The 15,939-nt window shown below is 48.1% G+C and overlaps 1 protein-coding gene across 1 annotated transcript in view; it reads right to left on the bottom strand.

Annotated features, from left to right (window-relative positions):
* Muc5b (mucin 5B, oligomeric mucus/gel-forming) overlaps window positions 1–1,255 on the bottom strand; it is a 32,834-nt gene extending 31,579 nt beyond the window's left edge. The window contains exon 1 of the mRNA XM_021167102.1: window positions 1,147–1,255. Coding sequence (XP_021022761.1) covers window positions 1,147–1,216 — 70 coding nt within the window. The 5' untranslated portion in view covers window positions 1,217–1,255. The remainder of the gene's footprint in view (window positions 1–1,146) is intronic.
* Window positions 1,256–15,939: the final 14,684 nt, after the last annotated feature.

The following is a 15,939-nucleotide window of genomic DNA, read 5'->3' as shown; positions in this document are numbered from 1 at the left end:
GATCCCTCAGTCTCCACTTGGCCAGAGAGTTCTCAGCCAGCCACCACCCCCCACCCCCACCCACACACATCATCTTGGTGTGTGTTACCCATTCATACAAGAAGACCTCGCCCCCACCCTCACCCCACCCCCAACAGTTGTCACAAAAAGGACATTTCTGCAACCCAGGGCTTAATTTGCTCTTTACAAGTGAAGTTAGTGGGGAAGGGAGAGCTGGCTGTTCAGCAGGGAGGCTCAGCACCCTGATGGACAGGACCTGACACAGGGAGAGCCCTGTTATGAGGGGCTATGGCCCAGGGGAGCAGTCAGCAGCCATCAGACAGCCCTAGAAGCCAGAGGCACAACTATAACTTCTCTGGCTCTAAAAGAATGGGTTTGGGGATACCCTCCTCACACATACACACACACACATCCACTGTCTCTCTTCTTTCACAGATGCAGGAAACCTGGAGCTGAGGCTCCTCCTGCTCAGACTCCTAATCTAGAGAGCAGAGCCTGGGGAGGTGGTAACACTTGGAGATTCAGTGTAGCCCTGCTTGCTGACAGTCTTAGTACTCTGGGCTTTCTCAAGAGCAAACAGGCAAGGGAAAACAGCTCAGCTGACGAGGTCACACAGCCCACCTGACTCAGCCATTGGTTCAGACTAAGGCTCTGGGTATCTTACCGGTCTGTTCTGGCTCCAGCCCTAACACCTGGAGGTAGAATCCACTTCACGGAGGCCCCAGGCTCTTGACGGTCACCTTGGTACCTGTGACCCCAGCAGTGAAGGGAAGGGCCTGTCCTAACTATAGTCTCTGTCCCTGCTAATTCTGAGATAGGCCCCTCGGACTAAGAAACACCTCTGTGGTCTGCACATTCACCTCAGATTCCTATTCATTTCCAAAGCCAAGACTGTCTTCGGGTTTTCACTGGGGTTCATACCCTGAGACTTAGAGGACCTAACCTCTTCCATCAAAGCCAGGTCCTTGGGCTGCTGGCATAGCTAGAGTGTAGGCTACAGGATCCAGAACCCAGAGAACTTCAAGACCTGGGACTACGATGTTGGGGACAGTGAGAGGTGCCTGTCACCTCAGCAGAAGAAATCCCCAGGTGGAGGTCATCTCTCTGGGAAGATGGTTTTGAGAAGGCAAGGGGCTTCGGCCTTACCTGCTGGCCACACCATGAGCAAGGCTGCAGAAGCCCAGACCAGAGCCCAGCTCCAGTTCCTGCTGCCCATCCTGGGGGCAGTACAGAGGGCAGGCAGGAGGGACTGAGACAAGGCACTTGCTCCCTGGGGGCCTGGACTTATGTAGCCAAAGGCTTTGGCCCAGAGCCCAGTTCCCTGGCCATGTAAGGCACGGTCTACTCCCTGCACAGCCACGTGTGTTTGCTCTTGGGGAGGGGCCATGGCAGGAAGAGGCCATGGAGAAGGAAGGATTTACATCACTGTGCCACCAGAGTGCTCCCACCCCTTGTGGCTTCTGAGAACTGGGAGGGAGTGGACAGGGCAGGAGCTGACTATCCTGGATTCGAAGCCCTGGGCCTATGGGGTGGGTATTTGGCCAGGCGGTCCTGTGTCAGCTCCTCTAGGAGACTAGACACTACAAGGATCAGGGGGCAAAGGGACAACAACCTTGGCTTGTGTTTGCTGGGGAAGCTGACCCCAGGCGCTAGGCACTGGGTCCCCAAAGTATCAACAAGGCTGTGAGGGTGGGCTCACTCCTTAAGGGCCATGCCTCAGTCCAGAAAATGGGGGCTCAGGAAATTATGTTCCAGATGGTCATGGACCTGGCAGGGTCCCTGTTCTGTGTAGCTTCTGAGGGTCTGTGGAAGAGGGGAACCCTCACAGAATCTGAGAAAGGATGAGTCTTTGGGCTCCTGTCTGCTGTAGAGCTCACGGGCATGGAGAAAATGAGGCCCAGTACTGGTTTTGGCCAAGGCAGGCCACGAGTTTCTCTAGTTGGACTCCACCTCTTCCCAGGGTCAGCTTATTAACCCTGGGCCTTGACAAAGGAAATGACCAAGGGTCTCAAGGGCCCTGGACCTGCCTCAGGCCTCAGCTCTGGAACTTGTAAACCCCAAACCTCGGTTCAGTGGGGCAAGGGCATAACTGGGAGTCTCCGACCTACTTTCCATCCTGAATGGGAGTCCCGGGGGCTCAGCTCTCTTAATTGTGTTGGTTGGGTTTCCTGAGGGTTCTGGGGAGCCATTTCCTGAACCATGAACATATCCATCAACGCCGTTTCTACACTGCCGCAAAGAGCAGGGTGCACACGTTTCTCTTCCCTGTTAGATGCATACAGAATACGGTCACATTCCTTCTGTTATAGCCACCAGGAATGCACACCAGATCTGACCACCCCTGAAAGTTCCTAGGGGTTGGCCATGTCAGGGAGTGGCACAGTGTTCAGGTGACTTCGGTATCACGAAAGCCCCTCCCTGTCTGCCCCCGTCCTTATCTTTCTGAGACTAAATTCCTAGAGATGGAACGGGAAAGGGAAAAGTCTATGTGAAAAGCCTGTAAACTGTTTCAGAACCAAGAGGTCAGCGGTCATCAAACAACAGAGCACAGGAGGTACCCCATGAGGACATGGGGAGGCGGGAACCCCGCTCAGTCAGTGCGCAGCCAAGTGGGACCACTGCTAGAGAACAGCCTGACACTTCCTTAAGTTAAAAATAGAACTCTATATGGCCTAGCGAGTCTACTCTTAGAAAACAATGACAAGTACAGTCACCCCTGATCTAGTGGCTCCATCCATGGTTGCTAAGATGGGAGTACCCCAGGCACTGGACCTGGGACAAGTCCCATGGCTAAGAGAACAACACCCCATCCCTACCGTGGACTAGCACACAGACCCTTCCCCCTCCCTGAGGTAGGGTTTCTCTGTCCAGCCCTGGCTGTTCTAGAACTTGCTCTGTAGACCAGGCTGGCCTTGAATTTGGAGATCCACCTGCCTCTGCCTCCCAAGTGCTGAGATTAAATGCATGCGCCACCACAAGCATACCGACTTTTATAAAGAGGGCATTCTGCTGTCCATCACAACATGAGTGGGCCTTGAGGATCCTAATTGCAAAAAGAGAATTCTGCAGTATCCCACTTATCAAATCCACAGAAAGCAGGATGGGAGGCCAGCGAGTGAAGTGTGTGTCTTTAATGGGGACACAGTGTCTGTTGGCAAGATAGAAAGTTCTAGTGGTGAAAGTGGGCAGCTGGGAATGCCGCTGAGCTGCAGCCCTGGATATAGCCAGGGTGTATAAAAAGACACTATTCAGACTTTATCTCAATGATAATGTCAGAAGTCTGCTCACGTTTCCTCTGCTCTGTCAGATTCCCCACCCCCCCACCCCCACCAGGTGCTTCTGGGTGTACTAAGACTGGCTGCCAGGCTGACACCTATTTTCACTTTTGTCTGCAGTTTCTTTAATGCCCCCAGCACATGTGTATATCGCATGCCTTGGATGAGGCCTACAGTTCCTATCTAGGGACCTGGTGCCATCCTGGGCTGGGTAGGGTATCAGCATGTCAGACTTTTGTTCTGTAAGCTTCCCACCAGGATCTTCGGGTCTGAGATGTTCTCTTTCATGCCCAGCTCCTCTGCTAAATGGCGCTGCTGAAGGACACCCAGGGATGGTCTGGAGAGTGGACTATGTCCCCTGCCTAGATCATCTGTGTCACCAGCTGTGGCTTACCTAGGCCTCTACTGCAGCCTGCTCTCCTCAGCTTTCCTACGTGCTGACAGGCTGGGCTGTGAGCCCAGCTGAACACGGCTGGTGTTCAGTTGCACTCAGTTCACTGATAAGCTCCTCTCAGAAGGAGAATCTCGCAGTCAGCCCCACTGCTTGGACAGCTAGCTGCCTTACCAGTTTCTCTCCTTTGCCCGGGATCTGACACCCTGTGTTCACTGAGCTGAGCCCAGCAAGCCTCATCCACCCCCAGCTCAGGTGACATTGCCCACTCCTGGCCATCCTCACTCAGAAAAACAAAACAAAACACCAAAAAGCTGTGGCATCTGCACCCACAGACAGCACATAGTAGGCACCCAATAGATCCACACACTACACTGGAGAAGCTGCAACTTCCACCCAATTCCTGCCTTTATTCCGGCACTGAGTTCATCTCTATGGACGGAGGGTGACAGGCCTGCTGGGGTCGCAGCTGTTGAGACATCCCGGATGTGGTGGCCACCCAGCCTGTTTGCTCAGCCTTCCAAGTTTACCTCTTCACAGTTGAAGGAGTTGGAAGCTGTGGACAGGGAGGAGAGGGACAGGAGGGACATGGTTGTTCCTGCTTGGCAGGGGTGGGGGGAGCGGGTGGCTGGCCAGCCGCCTCCTGGAGTGCAGAGTGTATGTGGGGGCGCCTCAGCTATGCCAGGAACCAGCCCTGTGGTTTTTGACCACAGAGCCTGGGGCGGTACCCTGTCCTTCATCCTGGCCTCTGAGTCCGGGGCCAGCTGGGACAAAGGAAACTGCACTGGGCCACACAGAGCTCTGGGATGAAGATGATCCCTAAGGAGAAAGCATCCCTGGGGCCACAGAGAGACCACGTCGTCGCATCACAAGAACACTGCTTCTTGGTCTGGGTATTGTTAAGCCTGTGCTTCCTGCACATTCACAGGTTTCTATCAAGACTAGTCTCACAGAGGAAACAAGTGGAGAATGCATGGTTATCCTGGGCTCCAAACACCAGCCTGTCTCCACAGGTGTTGCTTAGTGACACTGGACAATCCATTGTTTTGGGACAGTTTACCCTGGCTCTAACATCCTGGTCCTCTAAGCTGCTATCACATGAGAAAGGCCAAGCATGCACTCAAACCTGTACCCAGGCCTCAAGAGCATACCTGGCCACCTATACAGTGCCACCCTCCCACAAGGACCTGGCTCTCCCTGGCCTCCACCAGGGACCTCACACCAATGCTTCCTGGTCTGTTTGACCCTCTCTTCCCTTTTCCTAACTAACTGATGGACCTAGCCTGTGAGCAGGTGCCACCCCAGGCAGGGAGATATGACAAGATCCATGGGTCACTTCAAATCCTCCAACAGGGCTGGACTTCTTAGGATGGCAACCGTTTTCCCGGAGCCAAGAGACGGTCACCCTATTATATAGAGGCAGGTGGGTGACAGAATGCCTCCAGAGACTAAGCATCAGGGCAAAGATCAGCAGGGGTTAGCTGGTTCAGGGAGCCTTTAAAGGTGTTCCTAGGATGGGGGTAGAAAAAGGAAGATAAAGGGGAATCTCAGGCAAGGGGAATTCAGGGTTCCTCTCTAGGAGGAGGAATTGGGGATATTAACAGGAACTACATGATATTTGAACGTGGTGAACACATACAAAATAAGGTTTCCCTTGTTCCCCACGCCTAAGCACACAGCTCAGCATGCCTAGCACCTACCTCCAGAATTCTCCATCTTCCCAAACTAAAGCATGATCCTATTGACCACAGACTCTCCGCCCCACTCCCCTCAGCCCCGACAGCCCATTTCTCATCTTCTGTTGTCTCCAGAGGCCTCTTAAGAAGAGAATACTGAAGCATGTGTACTCGTAGGACTGGCTCAACTCTGAATATGTTGTGCTCCAGGTCCATCCATGCAGTGGCATGTGCTAGAATTTATTCCCTCTTTGAGACTGAGTAAGAATGTATTGTGTGTGTGGTCCACACCTGCCTGCCCATTTATCTGTGGAGGCTTGGCTTGCTCTAGCCTTTGGCTGCTGTGAATAACACTCCCAGGGATGCTGACATCCAAGCACCTGAATCAGTACTTTCTAGTCCTTTGGACAACAGCTAGGAGGGGAAGTTGCTGAATTGTGTGCAAATTTTGCATGGTGTCTCTCTGCTGAACTTTTTGAGGACCCTGTTGTTCTGACTAGTCTTATGTCACTTTGACACACAAACTGAGTTATCTGAAAAGAAGGGACATCAATGGAGAAGAAGCCTTCATAAGATTCAGCTATAAGGCAGTTTCTTAGTGGTTGATGGGGAGAGCCTAGCCCATTGTGAGTGATGCCATCCTGGGCTGTTGGTCCTGGGTTGTATAAGAAAGCAGGCTGACAGCCAACCATTGGACTGAGATCAGGAGCCCCCATGGAAGAGTTAGGGGAAAGACTGAAGGAAATGAAGGGAATGGCAACCCCATAGAAAGACTAACAGTATCAATTAAACCAGAGCCCTGGGAGCTCCCAGAGACTAAGCCACCAACCAAAGAGTATACGTGGGCATGGGCTGGTCTGCAGTCCGGGGCACATATGTAGCAGAAGGTAGCCTTGTCTGGCCTCTGTGGGAGAGGATGGGCCAAATCCTGTAGAGACTTGATGCCCCAGGGAAGGGGGATGCAGTTGGGGCAGGGGGTGAGATGAATGTGAGTGGGTGAAGGGGATGGGTTGGGGGGTAGAGAGCACCTTCTCAGAGGCAAAGGGGAAGGGGGAGGGGGTGAAGAACTGTAGAGGGGACCTGAAGGGGACAACATTTGGAATGTAAATAAATAAAACAATTTTTAAAAAAAGAAAGCAGGCTGAGCAAGCCAGAGCAAGCAAGCCAGTAAGCAGCACCCCTCCATGGCTTCTGCATCAGCTCCTGTTGCCAGGATTCTTCCATTTGAGTTTCTGTCCTGACTTCATTCAGTGATGAGCTGAGCTGTGGAAGAAGTATAAACAGAATAAACCCTTTCCTCCCTAATGCACTTTTTGATCATGGTGTTTTCTTACAGCCATAGAAACCCTAAATAAGACACCTCTGACCGTTTCTCAGCAGCCATACCACCTCAGATTCTCAGCAGGCATGGGTGAGGTTCCACCTTACGTGTAACTTTCCCAAGCCTGTACTCCTAACCATCACCCCCACCCCCAATACAGCCGCCTTGTTAATGTGGGGTAGTTTTTACTTGTGGCTCGGTTTACATTTCCCTGTCTGTCAGTGACAGAGAGAACCTTTTATGTGCTTATTGAACCGTCATACACCATCGCTGAAAAGAGAAATGTCTCTTTGCATCCTTTGTCTATCACTAGCTTGGATTTCTTGGCTTTGTTTCTCCCAACTGTCTTATTGTTGGTTTTGTTGTTCGGTATTTTACATATTCCTTTATCTAGTATGTGATTGGCTATTTTCCTATTCTGTGCTTATCTTTTCATACTTGAAGAAAAAGGATTTATTTTTATTTTATATGTATGAATGTTTGCCTGCACATATGTCTGTGCACCATGAGCATGCAGTACACAGAAAAGTTAAAGAGAAAAGGGCACCAGATCCCCTGGATCTGGAGTTATATATAGTTGTGAGCTGTCGTGTGTGTGCAGGAACAAACCACTCATATCACTGATTTTGGACTCCCGCTCTGGGTTCAGTGCTTGTCTAGCCTCAGAAGACCCTGGGTTCTATCCCCAGCATTGCATAAAATAGGAATGTCAGTGAACACCTGTAATTGTAGATAGGAGGATCAGAAGTTCAAAGCCAGCCTCAGAGATATAGAGTTAGAAGCCAACTTGGCTACATGAGACACTATCTTTAAAAAGCAAACAGTTATAATTGATGAAATCTTACTTTTCTGTTTTCTTTCTTTGGTCCCATGGACTCTTTTCATTCACGAAATCTTGGCACATGTGTGACGTGTAACACTGGCTCTACAAAATAAATACAAATCAAATGAGTCCTGATGACAAATGGTAAGGAAAATTATTTAAAGAAAAATTTGGGGTGTAAATGTAATTTTACCATGTGTTAGAGATAAAAAGCAAATTTACATACTAATGAGATGGATTGCTTGAGCTTTAACTAAATAATTTTATTTTAATTGTTTATGTGGGGTGGGGTGATATAGTATTCAAATAGCCCCAGAGTCCAGAATAGGGTGTCCAGTCCTCTGGAGCTGAAGTTACAAGTGGTTATGAGCCTTCTGGTGTAGGTGGTGGGAACTGGACTCTGGTCCCCTAGAAGAGCAGTAAGTGTTCCCGATTGCTGAGATGTCCCTCCAACCCCAGGTATGCTTGCTTAATTTTGCATAACAAATTGCATCTTGGCTGAATTTGATACTGCAAGACATAGAACATCTTTGATGTCTTTAAGGCCAGTTAATGCTTTGAATGTATAACAGTAAAAGCTTAGAACATTGCTTTACATAAATATGTGCAGAAGCTGCGTATGGTGGCACATTCTCTTCATCCCACACTAGAGAGGCAGAGACAAGGGGATCTCTGTGAGTTCAAGGCCAGCCTGGACTATCTAGAGAGTCCCAGGTCCTCCAAGGCTACACAGAGAAACTCTGTCTCAAAAACAAACAAAAGCTGTGGGGACAAATGATTGCCAGTGGTTTGGAAGTTTCTCTGCTTTCCTCTAAGCACTTCATAAGAGTGGCTCATTGGCTCTGGTGTTTATGCCCTTGATCTACTTGAAGATCATCGTGCCACTGATTAGAGAAAAGGGTCCAAGCTCACTCCTTTGTTACTGTCTATCTGTCCAGTCTTTCCGGCACCATCTGTCAAAAGAGCCCGGTGTTAAAAAGAGCCCGGTGTTCTTGACACACACCACACCTATCAATAAGCAGCGATAGCCCACCTCTGGGCACTCAGTTCTAGCCCCTGCTATATGGCTTTCCCCATAATGGTACAACACTGTTCTTGTGTGTATTATTCATTTTATAGTACATATGTATGTATTATCTATACTGATTCACCTATTCTCCAACTTGGGGTCTCCTGAATAGCCCATATGAATTTAGGGTGGGTTTTGAACTTATTAAAAAAGATACCATTGGCCGGGCATGGTGGCAGATGTCTTTATCTTAGCACTTGGGAGGCAGAGGCAGACGGATCTCTGTGAGTTCAAGGATCACCTCAGCTACAAAGCGAGTTCCAGGATAGCCAGGGCTATTACACAGAGAAACCCTGTCTCAAAAAATATTCCACTGTGTGATCTGCATGCACGCATATGTGTATGTGTGTGAGTGTGCGTGCATACTGTGTGAACTTGTGTGCACATGCATATAGAGGCCAGAAGTGGGTGCCAAGTATCTCCCTTGATTGCCCTCCACCTTGTATCTTGAGCCATGGTCTCTCACTGAATCCAGAACTTTCCACAGCTAGTCTAGCTGCCAGCTTGTTCTAGAAATCATTCCTGCATTTATGTGAATGCTGGGGATTCAAACTTGGTCCCTGTGCTTACAGAACGAGTGTTTTAACCCTTGAACCCTTTCTCCAGTCCCCACCATTGGAACCCTGTTAGGGGTCGTATGGAATTACGGGTTCTTTTGAGGAGTATTATAATCAATATTATCTTGAAATCTTTAAACATGAATGTTTTCCACTTTAGGTCTTTAAAGTAACTTTAGATGAGTTCCGTAGTTCTGGGAATTACCTCATTGGTTACATTTATTCCTAAATATTTTATTATTGTTAATTCTGTGCAAATGAAATGTTTTTTTTTTAAACTTGATTTTTAAAAATTTTATGTGTATGAATATTTGCATGCATGCAGTACCCATGGAGGTCAGAAGCTGGTGTGTTAATCCCTGAGTCTGGAATTACAGACGATTATGAACCATCATGTTTGTGCTGGAAATAGAACCTGGGTCTTTTGCAAAACCCACTTGTGCTGTCAACCTGAGCAATCTCTCCAACCTCAAAATAGTTTTTCTCAATTTCCTTCTTTACTTGTTTCTTGATGTCAGTCAACTTCTTAATCAGTTCCAACAGCTCTGCGGAAGGATTTCGAGGGCTCTATCTGTAAATTGATGCTTCTGTCAACTGCGTAATTTCACTTCTTTCCCAATTCGGTGACATTCAATTCTTTTTTTCATGCCTTTCTATACCCAGAAATTCAAACGCAACATTAAACAAACGTGAAAGCAATTTACATTCACTCCTGTCCTGGGAAGAGAGGTTTTCATTGCCCGAGTGTGGTATTAACTGTAGGGACTTCACACTTGACTTCTATTATGTCCTAGAGGTTTCCTGCAGTTCCTGTTATGTTTTGAAATGTGGCAAGTGCTTGTTCTGTATCAATCGATGTGGCCACAGTTGCTGTGGGATTCCCACGAGGAGCTGGAAAGGAGGCAAGGGGTGTGTATGATCAAAGTATGTTGTATACATGTCTGAGAGTCACAAAGAATAAATTTAAAAACATCTTAAGAGAAAAGGACTACACGGCATGACCAAAAACTTTGTTCTTGGAATGCAAAGATGGTTCTGGATATGAAAGTACATCAGAGAGATACACCAAATTCATAGAACATACTTTGATCATACACTCCCCTCGCCTCCTTTCCAGCTCCTCGTGAGAATCCCCCAGCTCCTCCTTCCAGTGTCGCCACACGTGCTCACACTCTTTGCTGGCGTGTCTTTCCCATCATGATGGATTCCATCTTCAAACCTTAGCCAGAATAAATCCTTCCCTTCTTAAGATGTTTCTTGTCAGGTATTTGACCTCAGTAATCACAACCCACTGTGTAGTCTTTTTAAGGGCTGCCAGATTTACTTAGCTGGTATTTTGGCAGGGGGACTTTTTTTTTTTTACATCAAAATTCATAATCTGATACTTGGGGTCTCAGCGGTAAGAGTGAGTGTGCCTTCAGCATGTAGGAGTGAGTATGGCTTTTGCAGAGAGCCCTAGTTCAGTTCCCAGTAGCCACTTTAGTCAGCTCACAACTACCTCTAACTCCTGACTCAGGGGATTGGATTGATCAGCATTTTTGGGTCTCTGAAGTCCCTACACCCCTTTTCTCTTACACACACACACACACACACACACACACACACACACACACACACACTGAATACTCTTTAAAAAGTCATCAGTAGGATAGGCTGGAGAGATGGCTGAGAGGTTAAGAGTACTTGGTGCTCTTGCAGAGGACATGGGTTCTGTTCTCAGCATCCATGTGACAGCTCACCACCATTTGTAACTTCAGGTCCAGAGGATCTGCTACCTCTTCTGGCTTCTGCAGACACTTCAAGCATGTGATGCACATACATACATACATACATACATACATACATGCAGACACACACTCTCAGACATACAAGATTTCTAAGGCAGGGAAGTCCTGGCTTCATAGAATGATCCACTATGTGTTCCTTCCTCTCCAGTATCTTAGAGGAGTTTGTGGAGAATTGTTATTCATTTTTCCTTAAACATATGGTAGATGCGCTGACCAGGTTTATGTCAATTTGGCACACACTAGAATCATTTCAGAGATGAGAACCTCTAATTGAGAAAATACCTCCACCAGATTATGACATGGAAGTGTACATATACATACTCTTAGCCACTAAACAAACTCTCCAGCCCCCAATTTCAATTTTTTAATGTTTATTAACTTTTTTTTGTATCTTAACATCCAAAATAATATCGAAGTTGGGGCATCTCCAGTGTGATATGTCATCTTGTTAATTTGATGGAATTTCAACTGCCATAAAACCAAATCCCTGGGTACCTGTGCAACAGAGCTTTTAGATGAGATTTAATTGAGATGGGAAGACCCGCCTGGGGAGCATCCTTCCATGGGCTGGGGTCTTGGGCTGAATAAGAGGGAAAATGACAAGCTGAGCACCAGGGTTCATCTCTCCACTTCCTGTCTGTGGACACCATGTGACCAGCCACCTCCTGCTGCCAGGACACTCCTGCTATAAACCAAAATAAACCTTCTCATACTTAAGCTGTTTCTTGTCATGTGCGTGACCCCAGCAATGAGAAAGGTGATAACCACATCCATAGTCTATAGAGAATGTTCCATGGTTAAAAGTGGCTGCTGCAGGAGACTGTGTGTGCACAGTTTGAGTCTTTATCTGGATATTCTCTGTCCTTGATCTACTATTTGAAAGTGAGACGTTGATGTCCCCCAGCATCATTCCAATCTGTTCCTAAATTCTGACAGTTTGCTTCATTTTTTAATTCTGTTGTTTGGTACATATACGTTCATAGCTGTTGTATCTTCCGTTGAACTGTTGATTTTGTCAGCACATGATGTCTTTATTTGTCTCATATAAACGTCTGATCCTAATTAGTTCTATTGACACTTGAGAATGAAGTCTCAATTGAGGGACTGCCCAATTCAGAGTGGCCTGTGAGTGTATCTGTTAGGGACGGTTACTCGGTTACTTGGTTACTCGCTGCAGGAGGGCCCAGCATTCTCGCAGAAGGCTGCTTGGGGATGATCCTTTGCTGATTTTCTTGGGAATCCTTGGGAATTTCTCTTTTGCCGCTTTTAAGATTCTTTCTCTGGGGACTGTAGAGATGGCTCAGCATGCAAGCTGCTCTTGCAGAGGTCCCAGGTTCCTTTCTTAGCACCCACATGCTGGCTTAACAACTGTGTGTAACTCCAGTTCCAAGGGCTCTGATGCCCTCCGCTGGCTTCTGTGAGCACCTTCACATGGTATACCTACACACATATACATACACAGACACACACAGACATACAGAAAGAGAGGGGGTGGGGGAAGGGTGGGAGAGGGGGAGGGAGAGGGAGAGAGAGAGAGAGAGAGAGAGAGAGAGAGAGAGAGAGAGAACAAACAAAATAAAGATGCTGGGATCACCTCTGCCACATCTGTTGTCTTCTGACCTCTCACTCCTCACTCTGTCACGGTCTTTTGTGTTTAGTTGGACTTTTGATAGCAAACTATGAGGCCCTTCTCATCTCCTTATTCGTGTTTCCTATAGATGTGTGCCTGCTTCCTTAATTATGTACAACACTGTAAAGATGTAACCATCTCAAATCAATGCCAATTAACTTTAATTGCATGAAACGTTATTATTTCCTTCTGTGTTACCAGTGACACAGCTTTATCTTTATAACCCAGTATACTCAATAATTTATAATTATTTTATGTATTTGTCTTCTAGAGCCTGCTGAACATATAAATGGAGTTATGGAGTTACAAATCAAAACCATAACAATAGTGGCTTTTGTATTTGTCCACATATTTAGTTTCACAGAAGATATTCATTTCTTGGTCCAGCTTTGAGCTGGTGTCTAGCAACCTTTTATTTCAATCTGAGGACCTCTGTAGCACTTCTTGCAGGGCAGGATTGGTGGCAGGAGACCCTTCAGCTTTTGTTGATCTGAGAATTCCTGATTTCTCCCTAATTTCTGAAGAGTAATTTGCTCGAATCTTGTCTGGTAGCTTAGCATCTGGACCCATCTGAGGTCAACTTATGCTGTTCCTGCTAACAGGACATATTTCCTTGTTTCTTTATAAGCCTGTGATTCTTATATAATATTTTTTGTACATGGAAACAATTTATTTTGATAATATTCACCCCCACCCCTCCACCTAACTCCTCTCTGGCCCATGCCCCTTTGCCCCACTTCATGTCCTCATTTTTTGTATTATTTTTCTCTTTCCTTTTAACCTATGGGATCTAATTTGTACTTTCCTTATGCTCTTGGCTATGGGATCACCCACTGGAACATGTTTGAGCTACCAAGAACCACATCCTGAAATCCATCTTTATTAAACTCTGGTTTCCTTAACTCATGTTTACGCTAGGGTTTTAACAAATATTTCTTTGAATTCCAGGGTCTTCCCCAAGATTTGCACCTTGGTTCTGTGCTCAGGCCTCCTACAACACGGCAGTCAAGCTCAGAGTGGTATGGATCCTTGTGGTAGATTTCCAGCACATAGCTGCTTGTAGATGCTCAAAGAGGCCTCCTCTAGCTCAACCAGGCCTTAGATAGTTTCCAGCTGTGTTCTTCCCTCCAGGAGTCTGTGGGCCTGTGATCTCTGGAAGCCACGCAAGCTGCTCTTCCTGCCCCAGTCAAGAGCAGGGGTGGTGACTTTGCCACCTTACCTAGTGCGTGATGGCAGATGAGAGCACATGCACACAGTACCCTTCACATACTGTCTGCTTGCTCTGCCTGGCAGTGGGGAGACAGAGGAGACAGAACCCTGGTATCCATTGCCAGTTCTGCCAGCACACAAACATGGACCCATGACACTGTTTCAGAAATGGACTCTTGATTCTTTGCTTCATTTCTGGAAAACTGACTCTCTTCTAGAGCCCTGGCCAGTTAGTTTAGGCAGCACCTTCTTGCTGTTGCCCAGATCCTGGCATTTCTATGGAGTAAGGAGTGTGAGGTTTTCCAGTCTGCTGTTTTGTTGACTGATTAATTCCTTTAGAAATTGTGAAAATAAAAATGTGTGAATCTGTGCTGAGGTAAATCAGTAATTAATTAATTAATTAATTAATTAATTAATTATATATAGCCCAAACTTCCGGTGTCCACTCAGCTCCCGATGCTGACAGAACTGGGCTCCTAAAAATTTTGGTGAGAGAGAAGCTTCGTTTTATAGCGGCCAGCAGCCAACAGAGAGGTGCATCACTAGCCATAGTGCTGTGAACCAGAGACTGAGAGTGCTCAGCCCTAAACAGGGCAACCCTAGCACTACCCACTACTGAGGCTCAGGGAACATCGTGGAAGAGGAGGGGGAGTGTTAGAGTCAAGGAAGGCAAGGAGTGCTCAGAAAGCTGTCTTCTGGACGCTCTCAAGAACACGGTGGCTATGGTTAGCTCTGCAGGTCAAGCCAGTCAAAATTCTGGCATTGACAGGGTCTTCCTTACTCCTTACTGAAAAGATATTGATTGGCAATTGCTAGCACCTGAGGGAAGGAGAATCATTCTTCTTTAAGGATGTGGCCGTTGGTAAGCGTCCCCTGCTGCGTTGGGTGCCCCACAGCAATGCAAGCATGGACAACATTAACTGAACTTAGTGGGGTTATCATAGAAAGAAAAGAAAGTAGTTGGGAGGGTATACTAAGGAGATTAGAGGGGAGATAGGGAATAGATGTGCTTGTATTTCATTGTTTATGTGTATAAAAATTTTTAAATAAAAAAATTTAAAAATGGGATAAAAGGAAAAAAATCTTTCCTACAGAGAAACGCCAATAAGGAAAAGAGAAAGGATCAGTAAATCCTGGTGGGCGCCACTCAGGCAGAGGCAGGAAGCACACCGATGGCCCCACATCCCCCCACTGGTGGGCGCCACTCAGGCAGAGGCAGGAAGCACGCCCATGGTCCCACATCCCCCCACTGGTGGGCGCCACTCAGGCAGAGGCAGGAAGCATGCCCATGGCCCCACATCCCCCCACTGGTGGGCGCCACTCAGGCAGAGGCAGGAAGCACGCCCATGGCCCCACATCCCCCCACTGGTGGGCGCCACTCAGGCAGAGAGAGGCAGGAAGCACGCCCATGGCCCCACATCCCCCCACTGGTGGGCGCCACTCAGGCAGAGGCAGGAAGCACGCCCATGGCCTCACATCCCCTCACTGGTGGGCGCCACTCAGGCAGAGGCAGGAAGCACGCCCATGGCCTCACATCCCCCCACTGGTGTGCGCCACTCAGGCAGAGGCAGGAAGCATTCCCATGGCCCCACATCCCCCCACTGGTGGGCGCCACTCAGGCAGAGGCAGGAAGCACACCGATGGCCTCACATCCCCTCACTGGTGGGCGCCACTCAGGCAGAGGCAGGAAGCACGCCCATGGCCCCACATCCCCCCACTGGTGGGCACCACTCAGGCAGAGAAGCAGGAAGCACGCCCATGGCCCCACATCCCCCCACAGCACTTACTAATCCCAGAGGCTCAACTTCTCAGTAGGAAAGTCCTGAGCCAAGTCCAAAGGCAAATGTCCCAGTGACAGTCCGGGTGGGAGGGAAGGGGAGAGGCAGGGGGAGGGGCAGCCCTGAACGTGAGTGGGAAGGAGGACGAGGCAGAGCGCACATCCGTATCCAGAAGCACATCCAACCTCACATGGACAGACAGATTCGGGGTCCTATGCCAAACACCTACACCCCTCAAAGAAGCAAGGCCAAGAAACTAGGAGCAGAGCTGGTCAGATGTCTCAGGGTTAAGACCACGCTCTAGGGGCTGGTGAGATGGCTCAGTGGTTAAGAGCACCCGACTGCTCTTCCGAAGGTCCCGAGTTCAAATCCCAGCAACCACATGGTGGCTCACAACCATCCGTAACGAGATCTGATGCCCTC

This window comes from Mus caroli, chromosome 7 (assembly GCF_900094665.2).
Source record: "Mus caroli chromosome 7, CAROLI_EIJ_v1.1, whole genome shotgun sequence".
NCBI lineage: Eukaryota > Metazoa > Chordata > Mammalia > Rodentia > Muridae > Mus > Mus caroli.
This window is presented reverse-complemented; position numbering and strand designations above follow the sequence as displayed.